Source organism: Haemaphysalis longicornis, unplaced genomic scaffold (assembly GCF_048455015.1).
Source record: "Haemaphysalis longicornis isolate Haplotype H1 unplaced genomic scaffold, Haemaphysalis longicornis Haplotype H1 scaffold_5, whole genome shotgun sequence".
Lineage (NCBI taxonomy): Eukaryota > Metazoa > Arthropoda > Arachnida > Ixodida > Ixodidae > Haemaphysalis > Haemaphysalis longicornis.
Genome location: NW_027526385.1, coordinates 67,915,834 through 67,940,960, shown reverse-complemented (window position 1 = coordinate 67,940,960; position 25,127 = coordinate 67,915,834). Strand labels below are relative to the sequence as shown.

Sequence of the window (25,127 nt, the reverse complement as noted above, 5' to 3'; positions counted from 1 at the left end):
GAGAGACAGCTACATGAAAAACTACCGGTATGTGGTCGCTATTTGTCGGGCAATCAACAGTACTCCACGAAGAGACTGACACGCCCTTTGCAAATGTTAAATCCAAGACAGATCGTATTCGGCTCCGGAAAAATGTCGCACTACCCGTGTTATAACAAAGAAGATTGTTGGTGGACATCCAGTCTAATAATCGCCAGCCACAGGTATCTGTTTTAAAACCCCAACTGACGTGATGTGAGTTGAAGTCACCGGCGATCACAAGGTGTTGCTTACTCGACGAGAGAGCAAGATCTAGGGGACCTGTGGAAGTCACTCCGTTAGGGAAATATGCATTGACTAAAGAAAAAGAAACGCATCCAGGGAGGCACATATGAATCGCCAGCAGTTCGCAGTCCGGTGACAAGGACTGAAAATACAGTTTGGCTTTGTGGCAAAATTTGGAAGATACAAGAATCAATAATCCACCTCCTCGGGTCTCCCTATCTAATCTAAACACACGAAAATCCGGAAGAGTGAATGGCTTATCCTTGGACAGCCAAGTTTCTTGAAGGAGAATAATATCAGGACATTGACTGTTAATGAGACATTTAAGATCTGTGAGAGCCGCAATTATCGAACGACAATTCCACTGAAGAACCCGGAGGGACATTAGGGGGAGTGAATAGCAGCCATGGCTGCCTCCAAGATGCTTTCTTTAAGCTTAATTTCTGTTTGGCCCTTTTTAGCTTTTTTGGATTTGGATTCTGTGGGGGAAGTAGGTTGTTGCGAAAGCGATGAAGTTGCCCGTTTACTTGTCGAAGTAGCTGGAAGCTCTAATTCCATTTCAAGTTCACAATCTGACTCCATAACTGGGGAGGAAACCTGACCCTGTGAAACCACAGGAGACGAAGGAGTCAGAACCTGGTGTGTTGAGGCGGTCATCAGAGCCGGGCTAATAGCCTCGTTGGAAGTAGCCGTCTGGTGGGAGATTATCGGTGAAGGGTTCCTCGCGAGGTTCTCCCCTCGCACCGCTGAAGCCTGGGATGTTTGACCCCTGTTGGTCGTGGACAAAGGCTGCGAGCAGACCTGCTCCTGGGAAACCGGCGCAGGCAAAGACAGGACTTGCACAATTTGTTGTGTCTGAGCAGACAAAAGGTTCGAAACCTGTTCCGTCACCGACAAGACCATTTGTCCCGAAACCTCAGGCAACACCTCTTTTAGTGCCATCGCTATTGCCTTGGCAAGAGAAGCCTCATTGGTTGTGGTGTGGCGGGCGGTAGCACCTGCATACCCATAAGCTCTCTCTTTGACTATATTTACCGCTTCTGAGCGGGAACAACGGCGCTTTTCCAGGACATCCAAGACCCTGACTTCCGTTTCGCGGGCTGGGCAGTTCGAGTAGTCCGCTGGATGAGCAGCTCGACAGAGGCAACATGTAACTTCATCCGCAGTACACTGGCTAGCGGAATGATCGGCTCCGCAGTTGCAGCAGCGAGTGGATGATTTACAAGATCCTGCAGTGTGACCATAGCGCCAGCAGTTCTGACATTGGCGAGGACGGGGGGACAAAGGCTCAACTCTGTAGATCAGGGGCCAGACTTTGATTTCTGAAGGGCATGAGGAGCCCGCAAATGTGGCGATCACTGATTCTGTTGCTTTGTTGGCAGGCTCGGGCGGGGATCGTTATCTTCCTCGTCGTCGGCAGGCCGTCGCTCGCGCCATTTGATGATGATGGTGATGGTGAATACGGCGGCATTCTATCGTGAATAGCATGTACCCAATTACGAGAGCGGCAAGTCATCAGTGGTGGCAAATAACGTTTTTCTAACTACAAAGCAGTGCATAAAGGCAGTTTAAAGCGGTTGGAAGCATTTTTAAGTCAAATTAATTTTATATATCGAGAGAACCAGAATGAGAATAATTGGATAAATAACAAAAACATATATTATGCGAGAGTAAACGAAATCAAATATGGTGGAAATCTCAGCTATTTCAAGGAAGCCTTCAAGAGCGAACATCCAGGGCAGGGTCGTAACACCGCCTTTGAAACCTCCAATAAAAGAAGTTCCGGCACTGATATTACTAGCTCTAGATTGCGTAGTGGCGCATCAAAGACCTGACATTCCAGCCTAAAAAAATGTTGACAGAACAACGTGTTGTGTTCTACGAATTATACGGTTCACTTCCCCGTCATTGAACGGTTAACCAGAGCAGTCGCTCTACAGTTGGTAAAGCGACTGCTCCGGTTAAGCGGTGGTCGTGGGTTCGAATAAGCGATCGTCCCGGGTTCGAATCCTAGACCAGAACGAATTTTTCTTCAATTGCGAAGTTTCTGAGAAAGCTGTTTAGCTTTCCTTTGTAGCCGTATGGCTGCACTGAGACGGATGTCAAACTTTCCTTCGCAGAAACCTACTCCATTTAAGGATTTCCCCTAAATCTGCTCGATTAACACCTGTACATCACTTCGAGTTGTTGATCAATTCGCTCTTGTGCTACAAACGACTAGCCTCCTGGTTAGCTCAGCTGGTAGAGCTACTGCTCCGGTTAAGCGGTGGTCCCGGGTTTGAATCCTGAACCCGGACGAATTTTTATTCAACTGCGAAGTTTCTAAGGTAACTTTTGTAAGGAAGGAATTTAACCTCGTTCTGCGTGTACGCAACTGTAGCACCTTCATCTGTTCCGAATTCTGCAACAATGTGACGTTGTAATGAGTCTTACACATACTGAAGACTAAGACATGAGAGCAAAAATTACACAGTCTTCCCGTAGGAAAACCCTGAGTGGTATGCGAAGCAGCCATGGGGTCGACTGAAGTTCCCGTTAGTTTTCAGTTCGTCGTTTCCGTTGACGTTCAGCTTCGCGTGCCTTCGTTGTATCAGCAGCTTCTTGACGTAGTTTGCATGAGTGAAGCACATAAGGCGCGTTCGTAGCACATGCTCCCGTCTCGGTTTGTAGCGCAGTGGGAAGAGCGCCACGTACCTCTCGTTGCGGCCAGAGAGTCGTGGGATCGAAACCGGGCGCCGCCTAACTATTTCTTTTTATAGTGGACTGCGCTGACGTCAGCCCAAACGCTGACGGGGTTGAAGAGACGCGCATGCGCAGTAGAGTGCGGACGGCGGACAACGAGGGAGGGAGGGACACAGCCCCGAGCATGAGATGCTTCGCATCTAAAGAAACCGCAAGTCTCCGTCCCCCACGCGTACTTTCACATAGTTCTTAACACCCCTACGGCATATTTTCCGTAAATTCGTTACGCCAATTCCAATTCCATGTCCCCCCCCCCTTCCCCGCCTGAAGAAAAAGAAAAGAGAAAAAATGTGGGCAACGAGACCTGCTCCAGCTAGGCTATGACAGGTTTAAAGCCAATTTAAAATAAACAAATAGTGCGAAAAGCCAACCAAACATTTGAAAGAAAAAGCCAATTTGATGATTTAAAAAAAATTCCCGACGTACGTAACAGCAGGACGTCCAAGCAAAATTTAAAAGGAAAACTAAGCGCGAAGGAACATAAAATGAAGCGGAAGAAAGTTCTGAAGTCAGTTCGGCACAAAAGATCGCACAACGCAGCAGTTCCACTCTAAGGAAATCCATGTTACGATACACCGCTCACTGTATGCGCAGAATTTAAAATTGAATGAAAGGCCACGTGTAAACATGTAATCACGAGAACCCATAAACACGGAAAGAGAAAAAAAAACAGATTGTTCGCACACTAAAGTAAGCAAGGCAATCACATAACGTTCACTCTGACTAGTTTTAGAGAATGTCGATTTTCTTTATTTCGTCTTCCGTATTGTTTTCCTTTTTTCTCTTTTATTTATTTTTTTTTTGCCTTCGGCCCTGTTGGCGTTTGGTGTTGTACAATGCTCTTTGCTGCAAGCCTTTAAAAGATGCCTCTGTTGATTTTTATTTTTGTATATTACGGGATTCATGATTCCATTTCTGGAATGAACACTTTTTATGTATCTCCTACAACAATGCCCTCTGGGTGAATGTAGTAAGCTGAATAAATTAATAAATAAACGTTACACCAACTCCCCAGATAGCACCGGAAGCCTAACCAGCGAGTACCGATTTCTCAAAGGCTGCCTTTCAGCAAGCCAGTATCTGAGGAGTAGCAGCAGAGGAGCATTACGACACGCCGGTGACTGACACCGGCGTGCCAAGTATTTTTTTAGGAGAGCAACTTCGCAACGTATACGTGTTAGGCAAACACGATTCCCTAGCTTCTTGGGTCTCATATTTTGGTTGCCTGTCCTTCGCAGCTCCAGCAGCGCGCCTTCCTGGCCAACGCTGTGCAGCAGAACCTGCAGATACAGCAGCAGCTGATGCAGCAGAGCGCCGCCCTTCAGCAGCTCCTGCAGTCGTCCGTGGTGAGTGGAGACCTCGATTACCCGCCCCCCTTTTACTCGGTGCTTTAAAAGAACAAAAGTGTACGGCATGGCGTCAAGAGTCGATTGACAAGTTTTGTTCGCCCGAGAATTCACTGCTTGTCGCCATCGTTTTGGTCCCGACGGCGCTTTTCGTTGAAACCTAAGAGTGCATCTTTAATGAATGGTGACTTGGATAAAATGAAAGTAGGAAGGAAGTAACACGTACAGCTATAGCAGTGCCTAGCCGCGCATGAACAAGCAGCCGAGCTCTCATGCGAAGAGAGAGAGAACGGCGACGATGCGTGCAGCTGCCCGGGCCAGGCAGCGGAAAGAAAAGCCAAGCAGCTGTAGAAGCTACTGTTTAATAACTTATTTATTTATTTATTTATTTATTTATTTATTTATTTATTTATTTAGTCAGTTAGTTAGTTAGTTGATTTATTCATCCATTCGATTATGTTATTTATTATAGGTTGATTCAATCAATAGATAAATCGAGCAATCGAGTGCTCAATTAGCCAATCCCTTACCAGACGAGCTTTTGTTCTTAGATGCGTGATGTAAAATCATCACTTGTCAATCAATTAATCAATCAATTAATCAACCAACCTATTTATCAATCCATCGATCAGTCAATTATTCAACCAATCAATTTATCAATCCATCAATCAATCAATCAACCAATCAATTGATCAATCAGTAAATCAATCAAACAGGTAATCAATCAATGAATCAACCAACCAATTGATCAATTTATCGATCGATAAATCAATCGATCGATCGATCAATCAATCAATCAATCAATCAATCAATCAATCAATCAATCAATCAATCAATCAATCAATCAATCAATCAATCAATCGCTCAATCAATCAATCAATCAATCAATCAATCGATCGATCGATCGATCGATCGATAAATCAGTTAACCAATCATTCCATCAATCTCCTAACCGCATGAACTGTTGCTCTCAGATGCCAACAGCATAAAACGGTCGAAGTCACAGAGAGAGCAGAGTTGGGCCAACATAACGGTACCGCGAAACAACGCAAGCTTCTCAAACCGCGCACCCTCGCTCTTGTCTCAGGTTCCTGCAGCGTCTCCGCCGCCAGTCACGGGCGCCGCGACGCCTAGCGCCGGCAACAGCGGTCTGCTCGCCCGCGCCGCCAGTCGGGGCGACCGCACTCCGCACCAACAACTCCTAGGCTCTCCTATGCCGGGTCTCACTCCGCTGTCGCTCTCCATCCCGGCACTGGACGCGGCGGCAGCGCAGCAACGTCTCCTCGCGCCGGCGGCGGCGGCCCCCACCCGCGCCTCCCCGAGGGACGCCTTCGGCAGCGTCCTGAGCGAGCTCCGCTTCAAGGCTGACGGGGGAACGGGCGCACCGCCCCCTCCTCCGCCTCCGCCCCCACCACCGCCGCCTCTTCCGCCCATGTCACCCACCACCATGGCCAAGTATCGCGGTCAGTACACCCCCCTACTACTACTCCGGCATTTCTTCGCAGTCGCTCCGTGTAAAGACGTCGCGGCGTCAGTTCCGAGCTTACGGCTTCCTTCACGCTACCATATAGTGCGTTTCCGAAGCTGCGTAAAGCACCGTAGAGGCTACATTGTTGGCAACAGTCCGCCCGTCATTTCCATCTCCCTTCTCGGCAGGTGGAACCGCAAGGCACCGGCGCCTATCCTTCACGGTGAGTTAGGCGCCCTCAGTGGGCGGACTGTTGACAACAATGGACATCCTCGATTTACCGGTCCTGGACGATCCGCGGACAGTCCGAGGATTGTATTCCGACCGGAAGTCCCATAGGAATACACGGGAAAATCGAGCGCCGGATCGCGTCTCGGGCAGTCCGCGGACGATCCGGGACTGATAATCGAGGAGGCCCAATGTAGCCTCTACAGTGTTGCAATTTTCCATGTGTACCGTGCGGAAGAGCCGAGAAAGCTACCTAGTTTAGCAAGTCCCGTTGTCCAGATACGCGTTGTGTGTCAATGTTCCGACAGGAGTAAATTACTTTTATTGAGAGGGGACGTGGGGCTTTGTGGTGGCTTCAAGACAAAAGATCTAGAAGGTCTAGATGAATGTCTCCTAGGAGGGTGGAGGGCCGAACCGGTGGGCTGGGTTGGCTTGGGAAGCAGACTCGCAGCTTTAGACTATAGTCTCTCGTGCGAGACCGCTATCTATGCACAATTTCGCAATCAGTGTAATGGCAGGGGGGTCGGAAGTGTCAGGGTTCACAAAGGTTGACAGGTCATTTGAAGTAGGTGCGAATGTGCGGCGACTAGCGAATTTTCCGGTTGAAAACCAAGCATGCCCACTAGCCATGCAGGAACGCTTTCACGATCTCGGAAACGCAATCGCAGTGTGGCGGGATCTTTGAATTTCCCGCCAAAGCTCCCTGACAATAGCAGTGGGGATTGGGTTCCCGCCGCGCAGACGTGTATGAAAATTAAGCGAATGCACTAGCTGTACAGGGAAGGTTTCACGGTACTGCAAACGCGATCGCAGTACGGCGGGCTCTTTGAATTTCCCGCCAAAACTCTCTGGTAGCAGCGATGGCGATTGGGTTCCCGCCACGAAGACGTGTACGAAAGTTAAGCATATGCACTAGCTGTACAGGCACGCTTTCACGTTCTTGCCAACGCAATCGCACTACGGCGGGCTCCTTGCATTTCCCGCCAAAGCTCTCTGATAGCAGCGACGGGGATTGGGTTCCAGACGCGCAGACGTGCACGAAAATGAAGCATGTGCACTAACATCCCAGGAACGCTTTCATGGTCCCGAAAATGCGAATTGCAGTAAAACGGGATCTTCGAATTTCCCGCCAAAGCTCTGTGATCGCCGCGCAGACGTGTACGGGCGCGCCAAGACGGTGCGCATCGGAAAGTGGCGGTGGCCGCCTCCCCGCGACGAGTCCGGCAACTGCCTGCCGGGCCAGCCGACGTCCTTCCTGGAGTTCAAGCGGCTGCGCCGCCAGGAGCGCGAGGAGCGGCGCGCCGCGGGCCTGCAGGACGACTCGAGCAGCGACGACCTGGAGGACTTGGAGGACGACCTGGAGGACGACGAGGACCTGGTGGACTTCCCCGAGATCCAGGACATGGAGGCCAACGAGGCTGGCTCGTCGCCAAAGGTCGGTGTGCCACCTTTGGCGAACACTTATTTTGCCCGGTTCGTCATCACCCGGTTATAGGGGGAGGACCAAAGTTTCTTGAGCTGACAAATATAAAATAAAATAAAGCTTAGTTATTAGTGTTATGAGGGTTGCACGGTGAAGTATTTGACGTATGGGTGCGCTCGATGTACCAGGTGAGGAAGAGGTCGTGGTCCAGCTTGCCTGCGCCAGTGTCCACCAGTGTGGAGCAGTTACTGCCTGTACCAGTGTGTACAACTTCGGTAATATAAAAGAGGTTATATTTTAGCCTGCACTGGCTGCACTGAACGTAGAGGCCAGTGCATATGATATTACATGGGCTACACTGTCGGCCCCGAATGGCGAGGCCAAGGTGTAGAACACTACACTGGCTGCACCATGTGGGGCCAGTTCCAGTAAAAGAAAATGGGGCTGTTTTCTGGCCTACACTGGCTACACTGAGTGCAGGCTCCGAACGCTAAGGCAAATATGTTGGATGCCACGGGGCACATTGGTGCACTAGTGTAGCCAGTCTAAAGAGGCCTATTTCTAGCCTGATCTAGCTGTCTACACTGAGTGCAAGCTCTGAATGGCGAAGCCAATGGAATACATCTATACCGGCTGCACTAGTGTAGTACAGGTAACAATTGTCCACATCTCCTGGCACGAGTGCAGAGTACGGTGACATGTATACGAAATGATATCACCTTTTCCAGTGCAAAGCTTGTAGCATGGCCTATTTGTATTGCTCACAAAAACGTGCCTTTTTTTTTTTGCTCGATCTTTTTGTGTGGAGGACTTTATGCTAATTGTACTTTTCACGCCTCTGGTCACGTGGTACGGATGGGCGACGGAAGGGCCGTGTATATAATAGTGAAAGAAAAGGAGAAATTTCCAGGGAGGATTTGGTTTGGTCCAGCCTCCTTCAATGTGCGCGAGAACCCCTTTTTCATTTGACGACTCCTTCTACCGTCCACTCCTCATTGTAGCAGGGAAACCGCTTTCAACGATAGACAAAATGGACACACTCGTTACAACAAATTCCTCGGGTCGGAAAAGTCTTCGTTTTAAGCGGTACTTTGTTTAAAGCGGAGTTGGTTCCGTGGCAAATTTGGAATAAATCCACAGTTCGCATAAAGCGGTTCTGCTATGACGGGGACTTGCTGGTGTGATAAAAGCAATGCAAAATGCGGTAGTTAATGTAAGTTAAGACATGAACAAGATAAATTTAGTTTCATTTTGTTATCTGGTAGTGCTTTCCGGGATTGTTTGTATTTTTGTCTGAAGACGGGTGAGTGAGAACTAAGTCCTGCAGCTTCGCATTTTTTTTCATTTTGTTAAATTATTTCGAGTTCGCTTCCCAGATTACTGTAGCATAATAATGGGTGGGCGTTTTTCCTGGCGCGTGCCGAAGGCGACACATTCTTGATAAAGGCTCAGTGGCTAAGGCGTTGCGCTGCTGAGCACGAGATCGCGGGTTCGATTCCCGGCCGCGGCGGCCGCTTTTCTGATGGAGGCGAAAAGCAAAAACGCCCGTGTGTACGAGATTTCGGCGCACGATAAAGATCCCCAGGTGGTCAAAATTAATCCGGAGCCCTCCACTACGGCGCGCCTCATCGCCTGCGTTGCGTCGGCGCGTTAAACCCCACAATCAATCAATCATTCTTGATAAAAACGTGTGCACAAAATTTGCGACTTCGCAGTGTATCTTCCAGCCGTTGCGCATTTATTCGCTTCTTTTTGCTCCAAAAAAGAAAAGAGGCAGGACGTTGGTAACCCACGTGATGTAAAGACTGAAACCCTCTGCTATAAAAAAAAAATCGGCCACTTTCTCAATAGAGATGCGGAGACTGAGTAAACAGTGGAAGTGGTAGTCTTCTCCATGCTAACTGAGTCAAATCAGAGTCCACAATCCACCCTCCTAAAGTCCAAAATCCAAACCGCCGAGCTCGGTAGCCAAAGTCCACTTTAACTCAGCCAAAGTCCAAAGCCAACGCCCGCGCTACGAACCCGAAGGAAATGTTATCAAGCGCCCCAATTGCGGTGCACCACAATTGGACCGATGCCGCTTTCATAACGCAAAGAATCTAGGTTCGATTCCGACCACGGGACGTGTTTTTTTTTAACACGAAAGTGTTTTTTTTTTTCGGGATGCACAAACATTTGAGCGACGTCATATCCGTCATGGAAATGACGCCAGTACAACGAAGACGAAACAAGCGGCCTGTAAAGGGTGCACCCCTGTACACAGGGCCTTCTTGCGTGGAAGCAACCTTTCGTACTTAAGAGTACGTACGTTATTCTTAGGGTTGTTCGTTTTCGGGTTTTATATTTTAACACGAAAGCGTTTTATGCCGCGATGCCCCAAGATATCCCTGACGTCATATCCGTCACAGAAATGACGCCTGTACACCTTTGCCGAAGCGACTCGCCAGCAGGACGTCGCTAGCCAAGCACACCCAGAAGACAGCCGCCGACCCGCAAATCATGCTCAGCTGCAGATTTCGCTGCACCTTTCACTTTCGTGTTTTACCGATTCCTATGACAGAGGAATCAACCACATTTTTTTAGGCGCGCACACTTAACACCTGCCCCTGGGCTCCTTGCCTGCCCGCCACTTTCCCTCACACTTATTTGCCTAGCATTTCTCCCTCTCCACTTTGTTGCGCCGAGTTAGGGCGACGCCAGGCACGGATAGAACTCAAGCTTAAACAGCACCGCTGTTAAGAAAACACAAGCGTATAACGCCCGCACACTATGCCGAGCGACAAAGATGCGCATGTCGTCAGTGGCTAAGGCGTTGCGCTGCTGAGCACGAGGTCGCGGATTCGATTCCCGGCCGCGGCGGCCGCTTTTCTGATGGAGGCGAAAAGCAAAAACGCCCGTGTGTTCGAGATTTCGGCGCACGTTAAAGATCCCCAGGTGGTCAAAATTAATCCGGAGCCCTCCACTACGGCGCGCCTCATCGCCTTCGTTGCGTCGGCGCGTTAAACCCTACAATCAATCAAAGATGCGCATGTCGTCAAATTTAGGCGACGTCGAATGATGAGTGTTTGCACGGCAAAAATTCATGAGAGGCTGAACTATAATAAAGTTGAAACGGTGTGGTATTCGAATGTTCAATCAGCATATTGCTTTCTCGATTAGATTCGGGATTCGACAGTAGCGTATTATGTTGGCTTTCTAGCACATCTCATTCACGCAGAGGGGCTAATGCGCTAGGAAGGCGCATATCCAGATTCGGCACATCGCATTAGACAGATTCGATTCAAAATGCGAAGAGATAGTGTTTCATTCACGTATACACAGTTCTGTTCAGATCATTCATATCCGCAAACTTACAAGTAAAAGCTCGTTAGTTCGAACTCAAAGGGGACCGTAAGAAAGTTCGAATTAAGTGGAGTTCGATTTGGCAGGTGATAGCTAGAATGAATGGACATACCACCACACTGCGCGGGCAGACCACAGAGACGCCACCTCCGGACTTATTATCGCGAATTAGGCGCTACTACACGTTTGTGTCAAGGGATTTCATAAATGATGTTCATGGAGCTCGAACAGCGAACGAAGGTCATTGATCAGTCAGTTATACGAAAGAAACAGGCACTTACATGCAGGGCCGTACCCAGAAATTTTTTTCGGGGGGGGGGGGGGGGGTATGAATTTTGGGAATGGGATAGTTTTGCTGAAAGCAACAGTAAGTATTGTTTACGTACTGCCTGGAACAGATTTCGGGAAGGGTTCGAACCCCCAAACCCCCCCTCTGGGTACGGCCCTGCTTACATGCATTCATGTGAGCAGCGAGCCGTAATGTTTAAATAGTGGCGCTGTTTTTGCTCGAAAACACGTTTATTTACATGGCAGGGTCGAGGTAGGGTGGATTTGCAACACTATGTAACTACTCTGGACCGACTTCTGCGAGGAGCGGTGGAAACCAGGGGATCCCAGTTCGAATTAACCCGTCCGAATACCGGTGCGTTCGAGTTGTTGGGACTTTTCCCCCATTGAAATATACAGGGCCGTGCGGGAACCAGGGCGTCAGTTTGAGTTAAACCGAGTCCGAATTAACCAGCTTTTATTGCTACAACTTACTTAACCTGTTCCTGTAAAGCGTGCTCTACCTCAAGCTAAGTCTTGTAGAGGAGAAGCCAACTTCATGCAGCACAAAGGAGCGTTTTACGTTCGGCGATAATTCCTCTGGATACTGGCTGTCAGTGGCATAGCAAGAGATATTTTTTATGTAGTGTTATACTCCTCTTGTACAAAAAAAAAACAAAAAGAAAGAGATCCTGCGCCCTAACAACATTTTAGCCATTTTTCGGCTTTAATAAAGTGACACCCTTCTTATTTTTTTACGTTATAGTATATCGATTGGGTGTGTAAGAGCATGGGCGGCAGTACAGGGGAGGGATAAATGCGGCACTCAGAAAATATTGTGGGGTGTTCTGACACTGATACACCCTCCCTGGCTGCGTCCTGGCTGCCTGCAGCTGGGGTGACGCCTAGTCTGTCCAGTTTTTAAGTGAACCATATTACTTCAGGTCAAACGTATAAAATGGGTCGTTTTTCGTAACGTCAATCTGACCTTCAGGCTCACTCAAGGTCAAGCCAGCTGGTTGTGCGGTTGTGTCTAATCACGTCTAATCGCTCGTTTGTTCCAACAGGTGGGGGTACGGAGAAGGGGATAAAGGGAAAGAGTAAGGGCGCGTACCATCAGAAAATATTACGAGAAAACGCTGGCTGTACCCAAGTTCACAGCACTTTTGCAGCTGTGTATTGTCTTGCCGTGTAATTATGTGGTGCGTGTTCACTGTGCGCTCTCGACGCGAAAACAAATACATCCGGCGACAAACTTGGTTTAACCGCGTTCCACCGCGGCGAATTTATACCCAAATTCTCCGCCACCTCCATTTAGTGTGCCAAAAAGCTTCGCTGTCTATCCACATTCACAGAGTGTAATTGCTCATGATCATTCTCCCTCATTGTCCAAACATTTCAGCGATCTGTGCATAGAACAGCGCAATACCACTATCATCAAATAGTTCCGAGTTTTTTTTTTTTTTTTGGTCGTGCCGAAGTCACGTATACAGCAATGGCTGTAGAGCTGTTTTTTAACGGTATTGTTACCCAGGTGTTCCTTAACAGACGAAGCCAATATTTTAAGGCTGCGTCTTTATCTCGACCTGGATAGGCTTGCACCTGTTTCAGACGGCGGGCTTTCTTGATTATCAGCCGTCCTCGGACTTCCCAGAACGCGGTCCGATGCTCAATTTTCTCATGTATTCCTGCGGGACCCCACGTTCGAGCATAGAATTCGGACTGCTCGCGGGCTATCCAGGGCTGGTTAATCGAGAATGCCCATTATTAGAACTGCTAATAATCATACACTGTTCTCGGAGGCCGTTCAGTGCAAGGAAGCGCGGAACACCGCTTAGAACTCCCCCCTTATGTAAGCTCTGCGCCTATCAAGAAGACGAAGCTTCAGACTGACTGACTGACGCCTTTATCATTTATTTGTCTTATTGTAGCTCGCTTGCCCATCTAGAAGAGAGCAAGAAGAGTCCCCGATCGCGTTGTAGAGCACGCCGAGGTGTGTTTCGGATCTGTTCGTCCTAGTCGCCCCATCGCCAATCTCGACCCCAAGTGCAGCATTGCACTCATCGGAACCCTGTGCCGAGAGAGGCCACTGGAAACGCATGGTTGTAGCGACGTGTTTCCCAGCATCAATAAGGAATAGCGGTAAACTCTCCTTGTCGCTTTATTTTATTGCTCGTTTTATTCAAATTTTTCTACGGTTCCAACTGCAGTGTACAGAGAGCGCATGATCCCCGCTTTAAGCGAATTATCGCTATACCGAAGCCAGTTTTCTGTTCTCAGGACTTTGTTACAGTGAGCGTTCGCCATGTTACTTTGGGCTGAGACGTATTGGTGGAGCTTTTCCCGCTCATTTCATTTCTGCCGCACTATATTTGGGCAGCCGAGAGAGCAATATAGACGCGTTGCATCCTGGGATTAAGCAACTCTATTGGTACATCCGAATACATGGGTACATCTATTGGTACTTAAATGGAGGATGACTCAGCGAGCAATGGAGTGGAAGATGATAGGTGTAACGTTGAGGGACAAGAAGAGAGAGGAGCGGGTCAGGGAATGAACGCGTGTTAAGTACACATTGCTAGAAAATAAGAAGAAATTGGCGTGGGCAGGGCACGTGATGCGAAGGCAAGATAACCGTTGGGAATTAAGAGTGACAGATGGATCCCTAGAGAAGGCAAGCGTGGCAGAGGGCGGAAGAAAGTTAGATGGGCAGATGAGATCAGGAAGTTTGTGGGGATAAATTGGTCGCAGTTAGCGCAGGACCGGGGTAATTGGAGAATAATGGGAGAGGCATTTGCCCTGCAGTGGGCGTAGATAGGCTGGTGGAGGTGTTGGAGGTGGTGATGATGATGACGATGATGATGATGATGATTGGTACATCCCAGGCTAAGGTACCTACAGGTTGAATCTTGCCAGGTGCCTTCGAAAGATGCCAGTGACTGGGTGAGGGACAATGGGTGGACAGCCGACGACGTATACATACCCCGGAGATCTCTTGACCCGCTCGCGTGTGTTGTTCTCTCCTCTCTTGCTGGTCGCAGTCGTCGCGTGCTCGTGGCGCAGCCGACGAGGAGCCCATAATCCGCGCCTTCGAGGGCGAGACGCGTCCGGGCAGCGTGGGCAAGCTGCGCATCAGCTCCGAGATGAAGGCCAAGCTGGAGCAGCTCACCATGGACCACAGCGTGCGCTCGCGGGCGTCGAGCCGGCGGCGGGGCGACGACGCGGACGACGAGCTGCCCGTGGCCAGCTCGGTGACGCCCGCGCCCAGCGGCGACCACCGCAAGCTGCGCGAGGAGCGCAAGCTGGCCCTCGAGCGGCAGCTGGGCTGGCAGGACGCCGCCTCCGAGGCGCACTCCTTCCGCGTCGACAACCTCGTCAAGGCCAAGATTCAGAAGATGGAGAGGAGGTCGCAGGTACGGGTGGTCCCTAGAAGTCTCACCCCGCGCGCGTCGGGGTCTTAGATGCTTTTGGAGAGGTAATATAGCGCGGGGCTTAGAGAGAACCTGAAAAAAAAAATCACGCTTCTCCACGAAGTGAATCATGACGAGTGGGCGAAGCACTGGGGATCGCTCTTACCGTAAATCACCCGTGGCATTGCTAAGGTGGCCACCCTAGCATTGCCTACTCGCGCATGTAAATTAGTGACAACGCGTGTGTACAGTATGTACAATTCCAATGCAATCCAATCCAATCCGACACAATTCAATCCAATCTAATCAAAATCTAATCTAATCCGATGCTCCCAGCGTTTGCGCTACACTTTGTACACGGACGCCAAGCCCCGTAAAAAGCGACGTCCTAAGGTGCTTCGCCCCCTAAAAAAGCTAAGGTCCACCCAACGAGCAATCGAAAGAATGATAGGAGAAACGATAAGAGGTATATGCCGGAAGCGAGCGTCTTGGATTTGGGAGTTAACTTGTGTGTACGATATCCTTGCTCACTTTAAGAGAGAAGAAGTGGAGTTGGGCTTGAAATGCAGTGCGTGGAACTGACTACCGGAGTCGCTACCGTGAGACGGGACTACGGGTAGGGAAGGGCCGATTATAACTCGATGTAGGGATGGGGAAATTCGGTGGCGAAGGAACGATTCGGAAAGCGCTGGATAGGAGCAGTTGGAGAGCTGCGGGAGAGGCCCTCGTCCTGCAGTGGACGAAAATAGGCTGATGATTATGTTGTTGTTGTTGTTGTTGTTGTTGTTGTTGTTGTTGTTGTTTTTGTTGTTGTTGTTGTTGATGATGATGATATCACAGTGGTCGAATAAGGAGAGGGGGTGCACGAGAAGACCTGCGGCTAGGAGGAAATGTAGCTGTCTGCATCGCTGTGCTACAGTCCTTCCACGCTTGCTGTACCTAAACTGCCATAGACGCCTAGGCTTAAGGGGGACTCACCTGATTGCATTCCTATGGCGGTTACTACTTCATGGCCCACGGGCGTATGAAGCATCGGGAACCGATAGGAAAAGTTTTACAAGTACATGCAGATGTCCCTGACGACCTAGTTTGCTTCTTCTAGAAATGTGTCCCTTGTGTACTGAAATAAACAAAGAAAAAATCCCTGGCCATCTCCACTAACGTAAAACCTGGTGAGGGGCGAAGCATGCAGTGTATAAGTGTATTCTTGACGCCTTGGCGTTTTTGCCAACAGAAATGAAACCACTGGGTAGTAGAGGTACAGAGCTTTGCTGTAAAAGTCTCTTGTCTTCAAAGCACGAAGCTCTCTAGCGCGAGGCGTAAACGAGTGTCCGGGTGTTTTAGTACCGTGACTACATGACACGACGATTACAACGACAACGACGGCAGGAGACGCCAACAGCCTCAGCCCGTCAGGGGCTTCGCCCTAAAACTCTCGCTTGCTAGGCAGCTAGCGCTATCTAGAGAAGGCTAGATCAACCAAAATGTGTTTCCTGTTTAGTTTTTATTTCAGTAAAGTATTGACGTATTTCTAAAGGAAGCAAACTACGCCGTTCTGAACATTTTTATAGATTTTTAAAGCTTTTCGTATTAGTACACGACGATTTTAGAGCCCCTGGTTCAGGAATTAGCAACTCCCATAAAGAATGTGTTCAACTGAGTCCCCCTTAACGCACTGCCGTTACGGTGTTATCAGTATATATACAGTTTAGTCCACTTATAACAATATCCAAGTGCCAAGGAAATCCCATCATTATAACCGATAGTTGTTATAAGCGGGTAGCGAAATAAAAAGACGGAAGAGAGCTCAAAACATTTTATTCGCACGCCAGCAAGGTAGTACTACAACTAATTTGCGGAAAAGAAGCCATAGTCGGCCACCTTTGTTTGCCGCGTGTGAAGCTAGCGCAAATCTTTTCCAAGAGCGTCTACAGGTGCTTCACCTAGCTGAGGTAAATGTCCTTGGCGGAAACAAAGTCCCCGAGGGACTGTGTCACACATTGGGCCGAAGACACTACCTGAGTAGGCTGCGCAACCACGTCGTTAGAGTCGTCACTGTTGCACTTTTGGTGCCCAATATAACCGGATTCAATCGTTATATCCGATATCGCGGCACTGGAGCATTGTAATAAGCGGTTTATTTTGCCATGGAAAGTATACAAAAGCGGACGACGCCATAGCTGTTCATCGTTATATCCGATATATTGTTATAAACGGTATCGTTATAAGTGGACTCGACTGTATGTACGGCAGCAGCGGGAGGGAGTCCACCACGATTCGCGTGCTAGTCAGATCGCACAAGACGGTGACAGCTCTTTGCATCTCCGCTTTATGGTCACCGCTGGCATGCACAAACGACTCGAGGAGACGCAGTAGAGCGACACAAACGCCGGAAACACATGTCCATGCTCACGTTACACCTAGGCCGCATATTAACAGTGCCCATGATTACTACCCATTTCCTGCCAGTAAGTAAAAATAGGGAAGGAGTGCGCAGGCCTAATGTCTAATCCCTCCAGTTCTCGCGCCCCCTTAGGGACGAAAGATCAGCCACTTGTGTTCAGCGCATTACAAAATTCACAAAGAAAAAATCTCGGCCCATCTCCACTAACGTGAAAACTGGGGAGGGGCGAAGCATGCAGTGTGTAAGTGTATTCTTGGCGCCTTGGCGTTTTTGCCCACGGATATGAAACCGTTGTGGGTAGAGGTATGCAGCTTCGCTGTGAAATTCCCGTGTTTTTGAAGCACGAAGCATTCTAGCGCGAGGCGTAAACGAGTGTCCCAGTGTTTTTTTTTTTTTTTAGTATACGGATTACGAAGCGGTTCAGCGCGAGGTGTAAACGAATGTCCCGGTGTTTTTTTAGTACGCGTTACGTTCTAGCGCGAGGCGTAAACCAGTGTCCTGGTGTCTTAGTACCGTGACTACATGAGACGACGGTTACGACGACGACATGAGACGCCAAAAGCCCGAAACCCCAAGGAGCTTCGCCCCTAAAATAAAAAAAAAAACTCATAGCGCCTCCTTATTTTGTTCACTGATAACCCTTCACTTAGCCCACAAAACACGCGTACACGCGCATGCGCGCGCAGCTCCCGGCCCGAGAGCTGTCCTCGTCCGCCCGGCCTCCTCGGGCCACGGACCGTGCGGGCCTGGGTCCCCCTCCCCCGCCCCCGCAGCACCAGCAGCAGCTGCAGTCGTTCGGTCAACAACAGCAACAGCAACTGCAGCAGCAACTGCAGCAGCAGCAGCAACACTTCCTGCAGCAGCAACAGCAGCAACCGTCCCGGGGAGGGTCTGGCCAGTCCGGCTGCTCTTCTGTAGCCGCGTCCAGCAGCGTCTGCCTGCCGACCACACCGGTGGTGCCGCGCCACAGGGAGCCACGGCACCCTGTCGCACTGCACCCGGAGAAGCTGCTCGACGGCATGTCAGGCAGCAAGGCCGAGGCCATCGAATGTGAGTTTTTCGGGACTGTAAAACTATTTACGCCCTTTTTGTTTACAACTGAAACCCTATAAAAAAACGAAGAAAAACACCCATTCAAAGGGTGTAAATAATGGTAAAACACCCTCTAAAGGGGTGTATTCTTGTGTTTTTGCTAGGGTGTCGCTTTTTAAAATAACTGGCTGATTCCTCTGTCATAGGAATCGGTAAAACACGAAAGTGAAATGTGCAGCGAAATCTGCAGCTGAGCGTGATTTGCGGGTCGGCGGCTATCTTGTGGGTGTGCTTGGCGAGCGACGTCCTGCTGGCGGGTCGCTTCGGCAAAGGTGTACTGGCGTCACTTCCGTGACGGATATGGCGTCAGTGAAATCTTGGTGTATTCCGGCATAAAACACTTTCGTGTTAAAATATAAAACCCGAAAATGAACCATACGAAGTAACGGACTCTTCAGTACTAAAGGTTGCTTTCCCACAAGAAGACCCTGGGTGCAGGGGTGCACCCTTTACAGGCCGCTTGCTTCGTTGTACTGGCGTCACTTCCGTGACAAATATGACGTAAGTGAAATCTTCATGAATCCCGGAATAAAACACTTGCGTGTTAAAAATCAAAACCACTGGTTTCGCTTTGTTTACTGAGATGGGCTAGTTATGGATGGAAGTCAGAAGCCTCCCGGAATGCAGGCCTGAAATTCGGAGGCTTCGCCTTCGTAAAGCCCGTTTTCTTCTCTCCGTGCGGAAAAATTAACGGACTGAACGGAGGTTTTCCGTATAATAAGTCGTTTCTCAACTGAACTCTTCCTCTGCTTCGTATAACCGGCTTCGGGAGAACGGAGCCCCTTCCGTTTAGACCCGTTTTCGCTGCGTTAGAGAGGACGAGGCCTAATCAAATGAGATGTCTCCATCCCCCCCCCAAAACGAGAGTTGCCCAGAAAGCACAGACGGCATCGTGCGGTGCGCGGAGCAGGAAACCGTTTGATTACAAAATTAATGAAGCGAAAGAAAAAAAAACCGAGAAGGCAACGATGAAACAGAGGTTTGGCTCAAACTATGGGCACAGGAACTCAGTACGAATAATTACGGCCACCGGATGATTTATTTATTTACTTACAGAGTACTGCAGGCCCTTTTAAGGGCCCCAGCAGGACGGGCAAGAATATAACACTGCACACAACTGTAAAGCAGCAAGAACAATAAAAAGATACAAAAAGATACATCATGGGTCATGGTTCGATACGATCAAGTGCTTCTACAGAGCCGGTTAACGACTGAGGTAGGCAGTTCCAGTCGTTTATGGTTCGAGGAAAGTACGAGTATTTGAAAATGTTTGTTCTGGTGAAATACGGTGTTAATGAATGAGTCTGCCGATGCCGGGTTTGTGTTGCCGTAAGCGGTTTCAGATCCAAATCACGGTTTACTGACAGCTTGTTGCTATTCAAAAGAAAAAGAAATTTGATCCTCTGATGAATAACCAATTTTTTGATGAATAACCAATATCGCAACGGAACCTGGGCTGTATCGAATAAAAGCTGACGACGGCGGCAGTTTTTAAAGCGAAACTTTCTTAGTGGGACAGGTGGCGTCCGGTCAAAAAAGTAATGCATTTTTCCATAGACCGATTGGTCGACTGAAACGCTATGAGAAGGACTATGGGCACATGGCGCATGCGTGAAAGCGCTCTTCCATTGTGTCAGAACAATTGCTCGGAAATCGACAAAAGGGAACGGTTTTATATAAGACAACACGCGCATCGATCGTGAAGAAGGTGTACAATAGTGTACACCTTTATCTTATGAACAAAGTATCCGTATACATCAGATCGTTCGTAGATGCGTTTACGTTGCACGCAAAAAATTGTCGCATGGGATCGCTCTTCGTTTGCAATTTTGGTTTTTGAAGGTTTGACGATCCATTGGACGTGCGGAGGTTGGACGCACTTTTGGTTTTCGCGCTTCTCCAAACCAGCCCAACAAGCCGCAGCGCCACATTCTCCATTGTCACAGAATACCCTATTTTCAAGACACCTGAATTACCAAAACATCGCAAAAAACCTTCAACTACAGTAAACCCTCGTTACATCAAAATTGGTTTTATTCAAATTCTCGCATTTTGCAAGTTTTCCATAGTTTCGACTGCACTGCGTTAAACTCTCCAGCTTCTAACTAAAACCAGAGGGCAGAAAAGACGGTCCGCATTGTATATTTATTTACAAAATCATTTTTAACAAACAGCTTGTTAGAAACAGTTTAGGAAAGATCGTGGAGATTACCCTGCGTAGCTGGATTATGCGTTGATAGATTTGCAAAATGTGTTGCCGCATTTTGTTCAATGGCCAGTGACGGTAAAAAAGTGATTTTAAAGGGACCTTGGCACACTTTTCTTAACTTCTCTTTAAATCTTAAAGGATCTCAAACTGAAGTAAGCAAACGCATCCAGTACTTAGATGAGGGGGTCACCAAGTACCACAGCCAATAATTACTTATCTATGCCATTCAGATAACTTAGAAACTTGCTCAGAAGTTATTTCTTTCTTTCGCAGTGTTGGCGTTCTTCGGGCGCTCGAATTAAGTCATTACAGCTATGTAGCGGCTGTTGGCCGGATCTTCTTCAGTTGCAGCAATGAACGCATTATGTAGCCACTTCAAAAAAGAATCGCCGCAAAATCAAAGCAGAAACGGAAGTGGGATCTGAGGTGACGAGAAAATCACGCAGCGCCGCTTTGTGTTGGAGGTAATGCCAGGTCCACACTGTTGGCGCAACTGTCGTAATAACTTTAAAGAATGACGTCACTTCACGTCTCCGCCAACCGAACTGCGGGGCACGCCGTTTTTTTACGTCCATAGCTCATGATATGGCGTTTGCCTTGGTAGTCGGAGCATAGCATAACCAAATCTTTCGCAGTGCTTCCAGGCGCGAAGGAAAGAGTGAAAGCGTATATCGGAACGTGAACGTTTGGCTAAAGTGAAGGCGTATATCGGAAGTGTTGGAGAGTCCCTTTGAGCCAAACGCGGTACTGGCGCGCGCATGCGCAGTCGAGGACTGCTCCGAGTTCCTGCAGCCCGTGGACGAAGCCCCGCCTCCGGCGCCCGTGGTCCGCACCAGGGACAACCTCAAGACGCGCCTGTACCCGCCTTGCAGCGCCCCCTACGTCACCTACACCAAGGTCGAGTGGAGGCTAAGGATACGCAAGGAGGTTGGTACACCCACGCCTTCATGCAGCCCCCTATCGGAAGAGATAAAGAAAATTCAGGCAGACGTCATCTCCGACAGCTCTCTATGTGATGTTGAGGAACTCATCTCCTCAAAAGGTGTAAACTGCGCTACGCGAGACGCCACACAGAGACAGGTACACAAGGACAGGCGCAGGTACGCAAGGTTCACAAGAACTGCGCCTGTCCTTGTGTACCTGTCTCTGTGTGGCGCCACACAGAGACAGGTACACAAGGACAGGCGCAGGTACGCAAGGTTCACAAGGTACACAAGGTACACAAGGACTGCGCCTGTCCTTGTGTACCTGTCTCTGTGTGGCGTCTTGCGTAGCGCAGTTTACACCTTTTGAGGAGATGAGTTCCTCAACATCACATAGAGAGCTGTCGGAGATGACGTCTGCCTGTGTGGCGCCTTGCCTACCGCAGTTTTCATAATGTGAAAGCTACGAATGACCCACCGAACGAAAAATACCGTGTCTGTAGGAAAGAAACGGCTCCTAAACCTCCAATTGGCTGAGACGCGATAGCGCATCCCCGAAGAGGTGGAGCTCGATATGACGGTATTAGCGTTATTTCTGTAGTGTGACGTATTTGTGTTGACAAACTCCTCTCCCCCTGACACATTTCTCTCCTTTAATAATGCGAAAGCCATAAATCACTCACTGAGTGAAAAATACGGTGTCTGTAGCTGCGAAACTGCTCCTGAACCTCCCATGGGTTGCACCGCGGTATCGCATGCCCGCAGAGGTGTGCGGGCCAACCCTTCGCTCTAGTTGACGCTGCACCCGCGCCAAGCAAAGCTTCCCACCACTTCCGTTGCCGCAGCCGGAGACACAGCAGTCGCCTTGGAGCCAGCGGCCTCTGCGCGGAACGCGGCGAAGCCAACAATAGTTGCACATACGTTCTGCAATTTGGCATCAATACTTTCGCATTCACGACCTATAGAAAGCGCTTAGGTGTCCTCAGAGTATTTTCCCCTCTTCTCCCTCTTGGTCGCCTATCGAAAAAAATCTATCTGACTTTTATATGGGGCTCATAAAATTCATATGGGCCCGTAAGAATTCATATAGAGACCCCTATTAATTCTTATGGGCTCATATGATACGGACCCGAAAGAGGTCTACCCACGTATGAATTCTCCTCCCACCAGCACTTCCCCTCACCCACGCTCCGTGCTTTGATGGTCAATTTGTTTTTCGGTTGATGACACCCGACACACAAAAAAATGGTTTGTATACCCCAGAACGCAATCGCATGGACGTATCGGTCCCAATTGCACTCGATGGAGGGATGAGATAAAAATAGAGGCAAAAATGGAGAGAGAGAGAACATGTACGGTGTTCTTGTAGGAGTGGTTCCCTCTTCACAGGAATCCATGAGCTGTCTTAGCACCGGCTGCCCTCTCGGTGAGACTAAGGTACTGCGAGACAGAAATGGTCGTAGGAACATAGTAGACACCATTGTCCTGCCTTGCAGGAGACACAAGCAGGCAGCTGCTGCTGCTGATGATGACGATTATTATGATGATGATGATGATGATGATTTCAGAAAGTTCGCTCAAGCCGAACCCTTCCTGCAGGTGTTCCAACCGGGCGAGCGCCTCCAGGAACCGCAAGCTCTGCACCTGGTCTTCTGCCAGGTGGTGGCGGACGCCTTCGCTCCGGCCTGCATCAGGCTACGCGACGACGAAGCGGCCAGGCTGCGGGGTCTGTGCGGTGAGTGCAATTCACGCGGCCGTGAATGGCCCGGATATATATATCCTTCGGTAGCTCGACCGCTACAGGTGGCTACTCGAACCACGCAAGAAGAGAGAGGGGAACGTAGCATTAGGACAGTTACCGCCTGTGAGTAGTGAGTGAGTACAACGTTTATTGGAGTTGAGTAAAGTAAGAGAAAAAAGTGAAAAGGTTTATGGCCTTCTCTCAGTGCAGAAAGCAAACGAGCAGGCCAGTTCGCACTGCTACTGCTCCGGGTATGGGGAAGCGGGGTGCGTTGGGTGGTAGGGGCACTCCCACACAAGGTGGTCCGTGGGGCAGGCAGTCTGACAAGAGGGGCAGTTGTAGAGGCATAGGGCGGGAGAGCTGTGGTGTAGGGTTTGCAGTCTGCTAATTTGAGGCTGCCGCTGATGATGGCCCTAAAATTAAAACAGCAATACAACGAATTTATTAGACCCTTTGGTGACGGGACACACGTCATCACCCCGTTAGAAAGGGGGTAATACAATCAATCGATCGATCGATTGATCACCCAATCAATCACTCAATCAAGCAATAAATCAATCAGTCTGTCACCCAATCAATCAGTCAATCAATCAAACCGTCGGTCACTCAATCAATCAATCAGTCGATCACCCAATCAGTAAATCGGTCACCAAATAAGTAATTCAATCAATCAATCAATCAATCAATTAACCAATTAATTAATTAATTAATGAACCAATCAATCAATCGTCGCTGATCATCACACAAGTGTCGGCGTCGCGAGTGAAAGTTGTCCGTTCCGAGTGTGAGTGTTCCCCCCCTGTGGTGCCGCCACAGAGACCCTGGGCGTGAGCCCGTCCCCGGAGGGCCGTTCGCGCGCCCCCGTGCCGGCCCAGCGCAGCCTGGTGGAGGCAGCGCGCGAGCTGCCGCTCTACTTCAGCCGCATGTTCCCGGCGTCGGGGGGCCGACAGCTTCCCGACGTGCACCTCGTCGCCGTGGCGCACAGCGGCCTCCGGCTCGTCAAGCGCGACCCCCCGGGACAGCTGCGAGTCCTCGAGACCGTCCGGTGAGCCGCCTTTACACGGAGCTAGCCATTTGGATGTTAGATGTAGCGCACGAGCTTAATTCGTCTCGACGGTAGCGCCACGCCCACATGCTGCTGTCAAAACTAGCAGTCGCGCCCGTCTCGTCCAACGCATCAACAGCAGTTATAGTTCCTCTATATAGCTCCCGTAAGAAGCTCTATATAGCTCCCTGCGGGAGCTATATAGAGGAACTTTAACCGCAGTAGCTGACCAACGCCACTGCGCATGCGCAGACGCGGCGAGGTCGGTTGGGCGCATGCGGGGGTGCGACTAATCTGTACCGTGCGTCGTACCGTTATCCGTTCGCCACTCTGTTGTAACTCTCTGTAGCCGAGCGGAAAACCGTCCCCGGTAACGCACCCAGTCACGGTCGGTGCACCTGCGCATGCGCACAACCGGTGGAGCCACCTCTGCGCATGCGCAGTGCCGCCGGCCAGCTACCGGGGTCACGTACCAGTAGCTCTTTCCTCGCTTGTGCTCTAAGTCTCTAATGTGGCGCTGCCTTAGATAGAGACCAGATTCGGTAAATGTAAACGAATGGCGCCTGTATCCACCAGGAAACGCCAACTTTCATACTCATTTAAACCGGGATAGTGCGCCAGAAAGCGGAGGTCGTGGTGGCAAGCGCATCGCACCAGCTTGATGCAATAGGAAATGCGCCGCTCTGCTTTAGCTTTCATGTAAACGCGACTTGGTATTGGAGGGAAGGGACATGCGAGTTCAGTCATTCCCCCGAGGGTGTGAATTTGATGGCAGCCTTCAGTCGCTGACTTCATTTGGAAATTTTAAAAAGGGAAGGAAATGCTAGAATAAACACCCACATGATCACCACGGCACAAGCATGCCATTATTTAGTACGTGGTCATAACGCTAGCCAATCGATGACTTCGCAAGGAAAGGTTATCAGCCCGTCTTCGTGCGTGTAGGGGTCGCATGATGTCTGGCCGCATTCGTTGTGGCCAGATTACGTTTGGAGAAGCCATGTCTAGAGAAACAGCCATGTAACGGCATCACGCTAGACACGAGCGTAAAGGTGAATGTCAGTGATTTTCTTAGGGGGGGGGGGAAGGGGGGGGGAAGGGGGGGCTTCGCGGAACAAACTTCGCTCTGCAATGAATCATGCAAATGAATGGCGACCGTGGTTTTCAATCCCTATTCGACCTATTCCCAAGTAAGCCTGTGTTCTCCACCGAGCGTCCTTCGC

The 25,127-nt window shown here is 49.5% G+C and overlaps 1 protein-coding gene across 1 annotated transcript in view; it reads left to right on the top strand.

Annotated features, from left to right (window-relative positions):
- Positions 1 to 25,127, top strand: part of LOC144138379 (unconventional myosin-XV-like) — a 157,126-nt gene that overhangs the window by 94,142 nt on the left and 37,857 nt on the right. Inside the window, exons 28-35 of the mRNA XM_077670633.1 lie at positions 4,245 to 4,352; positions 5,440 to 5,815; positions 7,203 to 7,483; positions 14,122 to 14,493; positions 17,581 to 17,944; positions 20,962 to 21,122; positions 22,718 to 22,853; positions 23,676 to 23,904. Of these exons, the coding sequence (XP_077526759.1) occupies positions 4,245 to 4,352; positions 5,440 to 5,815; positions 7,203 to 7,483; positions 14,122 to 14,493; positions 17,581 to 17,944; positions 20,962 to 21,122; positions 22,718 to 22,853; positions 23,676 to 23,904 (2,027 nt within the window). The remainder of the gene's footprint in view (positions 1 to 4,244; positions 4,353 to 5,439; positions 5,816 to 7,202; positions 7,484 to 14,121; positions 14,494 to 17,580; positions 17,945 to 20,961; positions 21,123 to 22,717; positions 22,854 to 23,675; positions 23,905 to 25,127) is intronic.